Below are 15092 nucleotides of genomic sequence, written 5' to 3'. Positions count from 1 at the left end.
CTCGTCATTCCGATTTCCATATCATTTATACATATGTTAAATAGTACCGGTCCCAGTACAGATCCCTGCAGCACTCCCCATGTACTTTCTAGGAAGTAAGCAAACGTTTAGTTAGTTGTATAATTGATCCATATTTCAGTTATCTGTTATTGTTTTGCTGATTGCACATTTTTTGTTCATTGTTCAATTTTTAAGAATAAATCATTGTTTATTGCCTCTGCCTGTCTGGACTGATAATCCTGGTGGTTTGTGTGTTGGGTCTGTGAGTGCTTTCTGGGAACCGCCCCGCCCCTTCCTTTGCCCCCCCAAATGAAACAGTCAAACTACGCCTATGATCGTAACATATTCCATAATCTTATCCCCCCAAAAAGGAAAGGAATTCTCAATAATAGTTCTAAAACAAATATTTTTAAAGAAGGTGTGATGAAACGCCTAGCCACCCGCCTGGGTTTACCCCGCGTTCATTTAGAGGGTCTATTCCCAGCATAGCTCAGGTCCGCCTGCACCTGCCGCTTGTGCTCTACACTAGCACCCTCCTCCCACCGACTGGGTCACAACTGCCTCTGAGCCAGTCTCCCACTCTCAAATTATCCCCAGTGATTTCTAGGTTACTGGGGCCATACTCCCACTGCTGGACTGGGTGGATGGAGGGCAGGGGAAAGGAGGGCCACTGGGCAGGGGAAAGGAGGGTGATGCGCATTGGAAAGAATAATCCAAATCATAGTTACTTGATGTTAGGGTCCATCTTGGGGGGTCAGCGCTCAAGAAAAAGATCTGGGTGTTGTTGTAGATAATATGCTGAAATCTTCTGCTCAGTGTGCAGTGGCAGCCTCCATGCCCAGTGGCCCTCCTTTACCCTGTCCTCCATCCACCCAGTCCAGCAGTGACCCTCCTCTCCCGTCCCCATACCCAGTGGCCCTCTTCCCCTGCCCTCCATCCACCCAGTCCAGCAGTGACCCTCCTCTCCCCTGTTCCCATGCCCAGTGGCCCTCCTTTCCCCTGCCATCCATCCACTCAATCCAGCAGTGACCCTCCTCTCCCCTGCCCCCATACCCAGTGGCCCTCCTTTCCCCTGCCCCCATCCACCCAGTCCAGCAGTGACCCTCCTCTCCCCTGTCCCCATGCCCAGTGGCCCTCCTTTCCCCTGCCCACCATCCACTCAGTCCAGCAGTGACCCTCCTCTCCCCTGTCCCCATACCCAGTGGCCCTCCTTTCCCCTGCCCTCCATCCACTCAGTCCAGCAGTGACCCACCTCTCCCCTGTCCCCATACCCAGTGGCCCTCCTTTCCCCTGCCCTCCATCCACCCAGTCCAGCAGTGACCCTCCTCTCCCCTGCCTCCATGCCCAGTGGCCCTCCTTTCCCCTGCCCTCCATCCACCCAGTCCAGCAGTGACCCTCCTCTCCCCTGTCCCCATGCCCAGTGGCCCTCCTTTCCCCTGCTCTCCATCCACTCAATCCCCAGTGGCCCTCCTTTCCCCTGCCCACCATCCACTCAATCCAGCAGTGACCCTCCTCTCCCCTGCCCCCATACCCAGTGGCCCTCCTTTCCCCTGCCCTCCATCCACTCAGTCCAGCAGTGACCCTCCTCTCCCCTGTCCCCATACCCAGTGGCCCTCCTTTCCCCTGCCCTCCATCCACTCAGTCCAGCAGTGACCCACCTCTCCCCTGTCCCCATGCCCAGTGGCCCTCCTTTCCCCTGCCCTCCATCCACTCAATCCAGCAGTGACCCTCCTCTCCCCTGCCCCCATACCCAGTGGCCCTCCTTTCCCCTGCCCTCCATCCACTCAGTCCAGCAGTGACCCCTGTCCCCATGCCCAGTGGCCCTCCTTTCCCCTGCCCTCCATCCACTCAATCCAGCAGTGACCCTCCTCTCCCCTGCCCCCATACCCAGTGGCCCTCCTTTCTCCTGCCCTCCATCCACTCAGTCCAGCAGTGACCCTCCTCTCCCCTGTCCCCATGCCCAGTGGCCCTCCTTTCCCCTGCCCTCCATCCACTCAGTCCAGCAGTGACCCACCTCTCCCCTGTCCCCATGCCCAGTGGCCCTCCTTTCCCCTGCCCTCCATCCACCCAGCCCAGCAGTGACCCTCCTCTCCCCTGCCCCCATGCCCAGTGGCCCTCCTTTCCCCTGCCCTCCATCCACTCAGTCCAGCAGTGACCCTCCTCTCCCCTGTCCCCATATCCAGTGGCCCTCCTTTCCCCTGCCCATCCACCCAGTCCAGCAGTGACCCTCCTCTCCCCTGTCCCCATGCCCAGTGGCCCTCCTTTCCCATGCCCTCCATCCACTCAGTCCAGCAGTGACCCACCTCTCCCCTGTCCCCATACCCAGTGGCCCTCCTTTCCCCTGCCCTCCATCCACTCAGTCCAGCAGTGACCCTCCTCTCCCCTGTCCCCATACCCAGTGGCCCTCCTTTCCCCTGCCCATCCACCCAGTCCAGCAGTGACCCTCCTCTCTCCTGTCCCCATGCCCAGTGACCCTCCTCTCCCCTGCCCTCTCTTCATCCCGCCCTCTCCCCGTTCCTTCTCCTCCCCCCCCCCCCGCAGCGAGCCAGTTCTCCTCCCTCCCTCCGGATCCGTCCCTCACCAACTTGATCTTCGAATTCTTCACCTGCCCGCTAGCGCTCACTCTCCCCTGCCGGTTCGCGCTTCAAAATGGCCACCGAGACTTCAGCAGAAGTCTCGCGAGGCCGCCTCTGGAAGTCTCGGCGGCCATTTTTAAAGTGCGAACCAGCAGGGGAGAGAGCGCTAGTGGGCAGGCAAAGGATTCGAAGATCAGGTCGGTGAGGGACGGATCCGGAGGGAGGGAGGAGAGCCGGCTCACGGGGGAGGAGAAGGAACGGGGAGAGGGCGGGGCGAAGGGAGAGCTGCCTGGTGCCGGCCCTGCATTTGGGGGGGCATTGCCCCCCTCGCCCCCCCAGTCTACGCCCATGGTTACGATCAGTTTTAAGACATATACCCTCTTAATTTTTCTTTTAGGAAAGGTTTAAAGACTTATCTTTTTGATCAATAATTGGAATCTGTTATTTACTGTTTGTTTATTGTGAAGTTTTCTTTGTGATATTATCTCTCTCTATTGTAGAGTTCTCTTCATATGTAAACTGCTGTGAATCCTTTTTTGGAAAATAGACAGTACATAAGACTCCAATAGAATAGAAAGTAAAACTGCTTTGGTTTGATTGCATTAGAAGGATGGAACATGCTATAATATAAATAAATAAATAAATCCGTACCTGTTCCCCGGGTATATATAGAGAGATTGCATGCCTGTACCGGTGAGGGAGAGGGAGTGTATCTGGGTGGGTGAAGAAGAGAGAGCGCTGTGCTTTTATCTGGGGAGAGAAGAAAGGGACTGTTTATGTTTGTGGTTGAGTGGAAGAAGGGGTTTATGCCTGTACCTGTGGCTGTGTTTAGGCATGGAGGAACAAACCGAAACCTCTTCTCTCACTCCTGGAGTAACATTGGCCTGCTTTCTATATCCTAGGCAGAGGGGATGGTCGGAGAGATCCGGGAAGCCTTCGAGGAGACTCTAGCTGCTCTGCAGTGGATGGATGACAAAACGCTGCAATCTGCCAAGGAGAAGGTGAGGTGATGGAGAAATGGCGGGGGGAGGGGGGGGGGCAGAGGAATGGGTGGGAAAAGCAAGAGTCCCCTCATTAGGCTACGCATTTAGCTGGTTATTTTAGAAGCCACATTGGAGGAGGAGCCTAATGGTAAGCACAATGAGCTTTGATCCTGGCAACCTGGGTTCAATTCCCACTGCAGCTGCTTGTGATCTTGGGCAAGTCACTTAACCCTCCATTGCCCCGGGTACAAAAACTTAGATTGTGAGCCCTCTAGGGATGGAAAAAAGTACCTGCATATAGGGCCCAATTTTATATATGGTGCCTAAAATTAATTACGCTAAGTGTATTCTAAATACTCCACATAAAATACGCTTAAGCATAGTTCATGTGACTAAATCTACACGCGTCCATTTACACCAACGGAAAAAATCCCTGCATATAGATTTATGCACACTGGCCCATATTTTATAACAACCTGCACAAAATGGCCATTTCCAATCCCCTAAGCCCCTCCCTTTTGTCTGTGTGCACTAGACTTTAGACGCAGTACATTACAGAATACGCTTAGCAAAGTAGATGTGTAAATTGTCATTTTGGCCAATTAGTGCTCATTATTGCTTGTTAAGAGCTGTAAACTCTTAACAGCTTGTTAAAGCAATTTATCTACACGCGTAGTCGTAGAATATGCCTAGATTTACGCATAGAACCACAAGTAACTCTAGGCGCACTGTATGGAATCTAGCACTAATGATATTGGGCTCTGTGACAGCTTGGGGAAACATGTGCCTTAGCACGACTGTACTGCATGAAGGTTGCTGCTGGACTCCTGATGCAGGCGTGTGCCAAGTCCTTGAAATAAAGTGTCCCACTGTTTTACTCACCCCCGTGAGGTTCCCTGTTCGTAAACATGGTATTTTAGATGGATGTTGCAGGCCCGTGTAGTTGGCTCATCATTAACCGCACGACGACGGAATCCTCTTTTATAATATAAGCAGAAATCAATGCGACCCAAATCAAATTTGTTCATTCTTTCCAAAATCTGCCTTTTAGCCAACAGTTAGGGGTGTCTAAGTGGGCTCCACATTTACGCCATAGACCAGGCACAAGGTTGTCATGTAAATGGCGACTTATGCTGTGGTCTACAGCGACAAAAGTGCCTGGAGACGATGGGAGCTGTTTCTTTGGCTAATGTATTACATTATTCCCTGGGAAATTCATCTTCACACTGAGATCTTTGACTTCATTCTCTCTGATTAGGGAAGACAAAAACACAGAATGCCTCCTCCATCCTACCCCACCCACGCCACGGCTGATGCAGAAAGCTGTGTGGAAGAGCCGTGTGTGCTGACGGCTGAGCGCAAACCTTCTAAAGCCAACAAGAGAGAACTGTCAATGCAGTAACCTAACCATAGGCAAATTTGAAGTACACAGAGGTCGTGTGCTAATCAGGGCTGTGTCTACTGATGCACGTGTACAAGGTTCTGTGCCAAACGCATCTAGCATTGTGCGCATATCCAACTGAAAGGAAAAGTGTCAGCACTCAGCCGTTCAAGTACTGGTGGGTTATTCTGCGGATAGATACCAGCCTCACAAATTTCTCACACAGAACAACATTCCAGTGCATGAGCGGATACAACCAGTGCGCAGAACCGTCGCCTCCCTTTCTGTCTTACAAGTTGCAGGCGCCGTTGTGCTCATAGCGAAAAGAAAAAAAATTGGCATTAAATCCTCTCTGAACCTCCTCAGACCTGGCGTTTGAGTTCCAGTGTTGTGTTTGCCTGCAGTCTTCTCTGCATTGGAACCGAATAGCTAATAGCCTCATTATCATTCATTTTAATATGCTCTGTACCAGCGCTCTATGTGTGAATTATCATGCAGAGTTATCTTCTGCATGAAAAACTTCTCTGCATCGTGCAGCCATAAACTTGCATGCAGACGTTTCGCTGACCACATGTTTCTGCATTGACCTTTCTGTTCTGAATGACCCCTTGCTTCTTAAACCTCTCTATCCCCCAGTATAACCTCTGCTTTCGCTCTCTTTCCCACTTCCAGAGACCACATATTCCGTGTCCCCTCCATCCACAAGGTTTCTCTGTCAATAACTCTCACTGCCCCATCTTTTCTCCCCTCCCTCAGGCCGATGCTATCTACGATATGATTGGGTTTCCAGAGTTTATACTTGATAACAAAGAGCTGGACGATGTCTATGATGGGGTAAGTGTCTTTAATGTTATTGTATTATTTCTTTGACTATGTTTTTGTTGTATTGTTCCTCTGCATCTCTTAATTGCTATGTGAAAAGCGGTTTGTCAAATGAATAACTGGAATGGAATAGACGAGGCTGCTCTCTGGTGGTGGTCAAGGTGCACTGCAGGAAAACTTCAATAAACAAGCACTTGGGTGGGGATTGGGCAGCACTGTACCAAAGCTGTGAGAGTGACTGATGTGGCCGAACAGGACGCAAATTTGGAGCATTACAAAAATTGCTTCAACCTGTTATCTGCTCTCATGAGTGGTGGCAAAGCAGGTAGGGAAGGGGGTGGGGGTAGTGAGTGAGTCATACAAGGCGCAACGTTAGCTTGATATGGTCCTGGGTTCAGGGATGTCTTGAGAGTTGCAGGCCCTTGGGAGGGGAGGGAATATACGGGGGAGCCCCTGGGAGCAGTAGGCACTGTGTGTTTCATGTACAATGCTGATCCTTTATCGCCACGTGTTAGCCGGGTGCTACTTCAAAGTTGATGCGCATAGGATGCTTGTACGTGCCTACGCGGCTTAGTAAAAGAGCCCCTTAACAAGCCAGTCAGCACCAATAATTGACACTAATTGACATTAATTAGAATTTATGCGCACAACTTGCTACGCATATTCTGTAAAGTGGTGCATGTAAATTGTAATTCGTGCTCCAAAATGGGGGTGTGGCCATGGGTATGGAATGGGCGGGCTGTAGGCATTCCAAAAATCCAGACTGGCAGCCAGTGTAATCTAATCAAGAGCGGTGTTACATGGTCAGATAATCTACTTTCCAGGATAAGTACATAAGTATTGCCATACTAGGAAAGACCAAAGGTCCATCAAGCCCAGCATCCTGTTTCCAACAGTGGCCAATCCAGGTCACAAATACCTGGCAAGATCCCAAAAAAGTACAAAATATTTTATACTGCTTATCCCTGAAATAGTGGATTTTCCCAGTCCATTTAATAATGGTCTATGGACTTTTCCTTTAGGAAGCTGTCCAAACCTTTTTTAAACTCTGCTAAGCTAACCGCCTTTACCACATTCTCTGGCAACGAATTCCTGAGTTTAACTACACATTGAGTGAAGAAACATTTTCTCCGATTCGTTTTAAATTTACTACATTGTAGCTTCATCGCATGCCCCCTAGTCCTAGTATTTTTGGAAAGCGTAAACAGATGCTTCATATCAACCCGTTCAACTCCACTCATTATTTTATAGACCTCTATCATATCTCCCCTCAGCCGCCTTTTCTCCAAGCTGAAGAGCCCCACTGCTTTAGCCTTTCCTCATAGGGAAGTCATCTCATCCCCTTTATCATTTTTATCGGCCTTCTCTGCACCTTTTCTAATTCCACTATATCTTTTTTGAGATACGGCAACCAGAATTGAATACAATTTTTGAGGTGTGGTCACACCATGGAGAGATACAAAGGCATTATAACGTCCTCATTTTTGTTTTCCATTCCTTTCCTAATAATACCTAACATTCTATTTGCTTTCTTAGCTGCAGCAGCACACTGAGCAGAAGGTTTCAACGTATCATCAACGACAACACCTAGATCCCTTTCTTGGTCCGTGACTCCTAACGTGGATCCTTGCATGACGTAACTATAATTCAGGTTCCTCTTTCCCACATGCATCACTTTGCACTTGCTCACATTAAACGTCATCTGCCATTTAGACGCCCAGTCTCCCAGTCTCATAAGGTCCTCTTGTAATTTTTCACAATCCTCCCGCGATTTAACGACTTTGAATAACTTTGTGTCATCAGGAAATTTAATTACCTCACTAGTTACTCCCATCTCTAGGTCATTTATAAATATGTTAAAAAGCAGCGGTCCCAGCACAGACCCCTGGGGAACCCCACTAACTACCCTTCTCCATTGAGAATACTGACCATTTAACCCTATTCTCTGTTTTCTATCTTTTAACCAGTTTTTAATCCACAATAGAACACTACCTCCTATCCCATGACTCTCCAATTTCCTCTGGAGTCTTTCATGAGGTACTTTGTCAAACACCTTTTGAAAATCAAGATACACAATAGTGACCGGCTCACCTTTATCCACATGTTTGTTCACCCCTTCAAAGAAATGTAGTAGATTAGTGAGGCAAGATTTCCTTTCACTAAATCCATGTTAGCCTTATCTCATTAATCCATGCTTTTGAATATGCTCTGTAATTTTGTTCTTAATAATAGTCTCTACCATTTTTCCCGGCACCAACATCAGACTCACCGGTCTATAATTTCCTGGATCTCCTCTGGAACCTTTTTTAAAAATCGGCGTTACATCTTAGCGGCTGCATTTTGTACACACTGCAGACGACAGACTGCAGAATTAGGTAATTCCAGCAAGACTACATTACAATAGTCCAATTGACTATAATTACGGCCTGTAATGCCGTCCTTAAATGTGATGCTCCTGAACTGTAGAGTTCACAATACTTAACACTTCCAGTGTCTGAAAAATCATTCCTACGAGGTCTTCTCTTCTAAACAGCTGTTCCTCTGTAGGACCATCTTTAGCAACTGCAGTCTCCCTTCTTCTAAGCACTGTTCCCTGTAAGCTCAGCGGGAGTTCGCCATAATTCTGGTCATCGTATCTCAAAAAAGATATACTGGAATTAGAAAAGGTACAGAGAAGGGCGACCAAAATGATAAAGGGGATGGGACGACTTCCCTATGAGGAAAGGCTAAAGCGTCTAGGGCTCTTCAACATGGAGAAAAGATGGCTGAGGGGAGATATGATAGAGGTCTATAAAATAATGAGTGGAGTGGAACTGAGAGACGCGAATCGCTTGTTTACTCTTTCCAAAAATACTAGGACTAGGGGGCACGCAATGAAGCTACAAAGTAGTAAATTTTAAATGAATCATAGAAAATATTTCTTCACTCAACGTGTAATTAAACTCTGGAATTCGTTGCCACAGAATCTAGTAAAAGCAGTTAGCTTAGCAGGGTTTTAAAAAAGGTTTGGATAGGTTCCAAATGCCAATAAGGCATTATTAAGATGGACTTGGGGAAAAATCCACTGCTTATTTCTAGGATGAGCAGCATAAAATGTATTGTACTGTTTTGGGATCTTGCCAGGTACTTGTAACCTGGACACTGTTTGAAACAGGATACTGGGCTTGATGGACCTTTGGTTTGTCCCAGTATGGCAACACTTATGTACTTATTGTGGTGATCCTGAAAACCGGAGTGGTTAGATGTGCCTCCAGGATAGAGTTGAGAAGTACTGTGCCTTTGCAAAGCCTGAGTGTACTTTCTATGTATTAAATATCCAGGACACGCTGGGTAATTGGACCTTTGCCAGTGCTCTCTTTAGGGTAATGTCTTCAAGCATGTTAATTTCGCATGTACCATGACCAGTATGAACCTCACTCCTATGCCAAGGTGCTCTAGAGATAATTTCAGTCTCTCGGATTCACTGCAGATGGTCTGCTACAGTGGCGTACCAGTGCTCCACCCCGGGTGCATGCTGCAAGGGGGTGCAGGGAGCAGCCATGCGGCTGTCAGCTCCGCCGGTTCCCTGCTCCCTCTGATGTTACTTCCTGTTCCAGGGCAGGGAACTGACAGAACCAACAGCCGCTCAACTGCTCCCTGCATGCCCAGGAGGTGATGTGCTTGGGAGGGGGGAGGGTGGAGGTGATGCACCCGGGGGGAGAAGGGGGGGTGCAGCGGTGATCTGCCCCAGGTGGCAGCTGACATAGGAATACCACTGCTCAGCTCAACACTTGCATTTTTCCAAATTGAGCCTTCTTCTGGAGTTAAAAGGGTTTTCTATGTAGCTGCAACATACCAACATGACCTCGGAAGTTCTTGTTAATCAGGCCAGAGGTGCCCACGAGACCTGGGACAAATTCTGCATCTTTCTTCTCTCTTTCAGTATGAAGTGTCTGAGGACTCGTTTTTTCAGAACCTGTTAAACTTCTATAACTTCTCTGCGAAGGTTATGGCAGACCAGCTCCGCAAGCCTCCCAACAGAGACCAGTGAGGATTCTCAGGGGAGAGAAGGGAGACAAATCAGTTAATCCGCACAGATGGAGGCATAAAAGATATTTCTCATCTGAGCAGGGCCACGTGTGTCTGCATTTGTGGGGAGGAACGGGCCAGGGGTGGGGGTGTATGTGAAGGGGTATGAGCAGGGGGTGGGGTGCACGTGTGCAGGATCGAAGGAAAGGTTTGGGGTAGAGGGAGAAATTGTGCAGCATGTTTATGAACAGTGTGTTTGTGTTGGGGAGGGGGTGAATGTATGTGGGGAGGGGTCTAAGCATGTGTTATGGAATCTGAGCATGGAAAGTGTGTTGGGAGGGTGATGGTGTGAGCATGCTCCATGCATCTTTTCTGGGGGTAATCTGATCAGGGGTGCATGTTGGGGATGAGTAAAGGGTAAAGAGATTTAGCTTCTGCTCATCTTTCTCAGTAGTTATTCAGGTATATTAAGTATTTCTCTGTCCCTGGAAATCTAAGGGCTGGGCTGCTCATATTCAATGTCACATAACTGGGCAGTGCCACTGAATACCAGCAGTAACTGACTTTGTCAGAGCCGGAGAGTAACGGGTGGTCCAGAGACAGAGTACGGGAGGAGCTGGGGGTTATGGGGATGTTGGTAATATTCACTTTTGGTGCCACTCAAAAGTCTGTCCTAACTGATCACACTGGTCACAGCTATGTGGGTGCTGGAAATGAATATTGGCTGGTACCTACATAACTTCCATATATGGAAGGCTGACCCCTAGCAGTAGTACCACAAGACTACCACTAGAGGTCGTGGCCAACATTTTTCATCTGGAGCTGGCGGGAGCAGGAGCAAGTGGGTTCACTTGTACCTGGACCATCCCCTAGACCACCAAGAGTGGCATATTGAAGTGTGGGGGGGGGGGGGCTTCTCATGGCGGGGGTTCAGAAGGGGAGTCCATTCTTGTTGGGGGGAGATTAGAAAGAGAGAACATTACTTTTGGGAAGGACCAAAAAGGGGTACATTCTTGTTATGGGGCTCCAGAAGGAAGGGTCTATAATTGTTGGGGGGTGGGGTCCAGAAGAGGGATACATTCTTGTTGTGGGGCTCCAGAAGGGGGGTCTATTATTGATGGGGGTATGTTCTTATTGAGATGAGTGCCAGAAGAGCCCAATATTCTTGAGGGGGGAGGGTGGTTGGGAGATGGGGTCAGATTCAGGGGGAGAGAGACCTTATAGATCTCCTGATGCAGGTCCCATTCCCAGCCAAATGTCGGCCAGGACCCGCATAGGTGCTGTGGCAGGACTTGTCCTGTGATACCCAGACATTCACCATCAATGCCTGAACGTGGTCTAACATTGAATACCTGGATCTAAGTTAAACAAAACTGCTGACCGTTGCTGGCTGAATATTGACCCGAAGCCATAGGAGCCAGCTCGCACCCCCCTCCCAACATTAAGAAAACACCTTGTATGGGCTTAGCACCCCCAATAATTTTGAAAAGTTGGCTCCTATTCCCGAAGCAACGGGGTTAAGTGACTTGCCTGAGATCTCAAGGAGCAGCAGGCCGGTTTCTCTAGAGTCATGACCAGATGTGTAAATCTTTCTGGGGATGGTAGACTGCAGAGGGTATTTTGGGGTATCTAGGAAATGGAGCACCCTGTAATGCAACAGTGGGAAGTATTCTCTCCTTACTTTTGCAAAGTGACTGCACATCTCTTCTTCAGCTTAGTCTGTGCTTCTTCCAGAGATCCACTGTTTGCAAACCCTAGTTATAACCTGGAAGACGGAGCAGGCTGTATGAATATGTGTGGGCAGGGGTATAAAGCTTTTAGGGGTTAAGGGGGTATGAGCAGACCGGTTAAGCAGGAGTGCATCAGAATGTGATGTCTGACTTCCTTGCTCTCACTCTCTTCCTGTGTAGGTGGAGTATGACCCCACAGACTGTCAACGCTTACTACCTTCCAACAAAGAACGAGATAGTATTCCCTGCTGGGATCCTGCAGGCTCCGTTCTATGACCGCCAACACCCCAAGTGTGTAGTCATGTTTTTCTGGGGGCTCATTTCTTCAGATCAATTTTCTAAGACATTTACAGGGGTAACTAGCTGGGCTGAAAAGTGCCCTCCCTTGAAATGGTTAAATGTGTCAGGAGCAGAGACGTAGCGGGGGGAGGGGGCACCAGGGGACTTCTGCCAGTGCCAGCAACTATTTTTTACGCGATCCGTTGCATTTAAAACACGCACCGGTACAGTCGGGAAGTCTATTCCAGGCATATGGTGCAGCAAGATAAAAGGAACAGAGTCTGCAGTGGAGGTGAAGGATACAGATAAGAGAGATTTACCCGATGAACAGAGTTCCCAGAAAGGAGTGTAGGAATGGATTTGACTGGAGTGGCTAGTTTTCGACCTGTTATGTGGGTCCCTGCATTGAATATTGGGTCGGGGCTGCATAACTTACTTTCTATTTTAAAAAAAACCCTTGTGCACCCTCCTGCCCCCTGACAATGAGCCTCTTTCCTTCCCCCCTCCCCCTAGCCCACGGCTTGAACTCCCTCCCAGAGGGCCCCCCCCAGCCATCCAGGTACACCCTCCCCCTGGGCCTATCTGTAGCCCTGGTGGTCCATGGTGGTCATTGAGGGCAGGAGAGCAGGCCCCTCACTCTTGCCCCGTGCGGCTGCTGAATGAAAATGGCTGCTGCGATCTCTCGTGGCAGCTCGTGGTACCTGTGTAGTCCCATGGTACTAAGTAGTACTGCAAGCTACTGCCAGAGTTTGCGGCAGCTAAGTTCTGGCAGCCTGCCCACCCCAAATTATCCCCCGATATTCATTGCCGATTCCCAGACATGACCCATCACTGAATATCAGGACATGAATTAGCCAACAACAATCAGCATTTAATAAAACGCTGACGGCCGCCAACTGAACATCAGGGGATAATTGCAAGTATTATATGTCATGTCTAAGCCTCCAAGCAATGAAACTACATTCAGCCCCTGTCAATATCTTAAAACCGTAATACACAGTTTGAATTGTGCTCAAGATGCCACTGGGAACCAGTGTAAAATAGTGAATTGAGCCCAGACTGAGTCATGTCTACATGATCCAAAAATTAAACGAACTTCTGTATTTTGAATTATCTGCAGTCGATCAAGGAGAGTTTTAGAACAACGAACCAATACAATATTACAGTAATCAAGCCTTGATAAAATCATAAATGAACAAATAACCTAAAAGCTGTTGGTTTGAAATAATTTCTAACAACCCTAAGCTTCCTATGTAAGTAGAAGGAACTCCTCACAACCCTTCGCACATGGTTTTGCATAGATAGCAAATTGTCTACCTCTACTCCCAGGTTGTTTAACCTTTCAAACACAAAAAAACAAGAGGGCAAGCCACAAAACTAACAGACTGAAGAACATCTCTAAACTCAGGAATTTGTGGCTGGAGGATGTTGTCAAAAGATATTTAGAGACAAGTTCCTGGAAGATAAGTCCCAAAAAAGTATTAGCCAGGTTGACTTGGATAAGCCATTGCTCATCCCTAGAAATGAACTATGAGAAACAGATCTACATTTTGGGATCTTCCAGGTATTTGTGACCTGGACTGGTGACTGGGTTGATGGACCTTGATCTAACTCACATGGTTTTTCTTAAGTATGATCTTGTACATTCACAGCTTTTGGATGACTCATTTATTCTGTTTTTTGTTCCAGAGCTTTGAATTTTGGTGGCATTGGTGTGGTGATGGGCCATGAACTCACTCATGCCTTTGATGACCAAGGTAGCAGCTCTACATCTTATTTTATGAGAAGCGAGAGGGAGACCATGGAAAGGGGCAAAACAGACCATGGGGGAGGTGGAGGGGAAAAGACACCAGTAAGGAAAGGGAAATTAGAAGGAGGCCTCAGAGTTGATGGGATAGGGGCAAGGTTAGAAAGGTGATATAGGAGAGTTGAAGGGAGACCATAGTAAATGGAGAAGAGAGGAAAGGGAAGGAACAAAGCTAGGTAGAGAGTGAATAGGAGGAAAGCTGGGAAAACTGAAAAAAGAAGAGGCAGACATGGGCCAAGAGAGAGAAAAATAAGTAAATAACAGGGAGTCAGGAAGAATAGAAACCACAAACAGAACTGTCAAAAAGAGAAACGAGGCTCTGGTGATGGAGGGTGTAGAGGAAGTTGCTACAGATTTTGTCCAACATCTGAATCTTTGGCAGGTCGGGAATATGACAAGGAAGGGAATCTGCGGCCATGGTGGCAGAACTCTTCCCTGGACGCCTTCAAGAACCGGACTGAGTGTATGGTGGAACAGTATAATAAGTACAGTGTGAATGAGGAGCACATCAATGGCAAACAGACCTTGGGGGAAAATATTGCCGATAATGGGGGCCTAAAAGCAGCATACCACGTGAGTATCAACCACATGCCGCCATTTTTCACAGAGGGAGGAGCTTGGAATGTAACCCAGGGAATAATATCAACCATATCCCTCAGTTTCCCCTAGAGAGGGAGGGATGGGAACGTACCATGTGACTATTAACATACCTCACTGCTCCCCATAGAGACAAGGATGAGGAGTGTAACATTTGCCAAAGAGAGAAGTTCTATGAGTGTGCCGTGGGGACAGGGGCAGCTGAAGACAATCTGCCACCTGAGGCAGGGATGAGATGCCGTCCCACCCCCTCCTGACCACGGTCTGGCATCTTCTCCCTTCCTTCCTCAACCTTCTTCCCCACGTTTTACCTTCTTGTTTTCTTTTCCAAAAGGCAGCAATTCCCATAGGCTACCCTGCCGCCAGCACCGGCCTCTTCGTCCTCTATTACATCCTGCCTCTGAGGAAACAGAAAGTTACGTCAAAAGGCAGGCCACGGTAGGGAGAACAGGCCGGTGCCGGCAGCAGGGCAGCCTATAGGAATCGCTGCCACTGACACTTTTTGGAAAAGAAAAGAAAGAAGGTAAATATGGGGAATAGGATTGAGGAGGGGAGGAGGAGATGCTGCTCCATGGAGAGTGGTATCTGAAGCCCCCACCTCAGTTCGCCTAGTGGTAGGGCTGCCACTGATCCCACCAGAGAGAAGTGCTGTGAGTTTACGTGGAATTATTTATGTGCACAAATGCGAAGTAATGCACATTGGGCAGAATAATCCAGGAATTATTAGGAAAGGGATGGTAAATAAGATCAAGAATACTATTATTCCTCCATGGTGTGACCTCACCTTGAGTATTGTGTTCTATTCTGTTCGCCGTATCTTTAAAAAGATTTGGCAGAATTAGAAAAGGTTCAAAGAAGAGTCACCAAAATGAGAAAGGGGGTGGAACTCGTCTCATATGAGGAAAGGCA

At 48.3% G+C, this 15092-nt stretch overlaps 1 protein-coding gene across 2 annotated transcripts in view; it reads left to right on the top strand.

Annotated features, from left to right (window-relative positions):
* Nucleotides 1-15092, top strand: part of ECE2 (endothelin converting enzyme 2) — a 79897-nt gene that overhangs the window by 57128 nt on the left and 7677 nt on the right. For both annotated transcript variants that reach the window (XM_030216766.1, XM_030216765.1), the window contains 6 exons: nucleotides 3479-3577; nucleotides 5697-5774; nucleotides 9685-9788; nucleotides 11681-11791; nucleotides 13469-13536; nucleotides 13969-14159. In XM_030216766.1, the coding sequence (XP_030072626.1) occupies nucleotides 3479-3577; nucleotides 5697-5774; nucleotides 9685-9788; nucleotides 11681-11791; nucleotides 13469-13536; nucleotides 13969-14159 (651 nt within the window). The remainder of the gene's footprint in view (nucleotides 1-3478; nucleotides 3578-5696; nucleotides 5775-9684; nucleotides 9789-11680; nucleotides 11792-13468; nucleotides 13537-13968; nucleotides 14160-15092) is intronic.

Source organism: Microcaecilia unicolor, chromosome 10 (genome assembly GCF_901765095.1).
Source record: "Microcaecilia unicolor chromosome 10, aMicUni1.1, whole genome shotgun sequence".
In the NCBI taxonomy this organism is placed as follows: Eukaryota; Metazoa; Chordata; class Amphibia; order Gymnophiona; family Siphonopidae; genus Microcaecilia; species Microcaecilia unicolor.
This window is presented reverse-complemented; position numbering and strand designations above follow the sequence as displayed.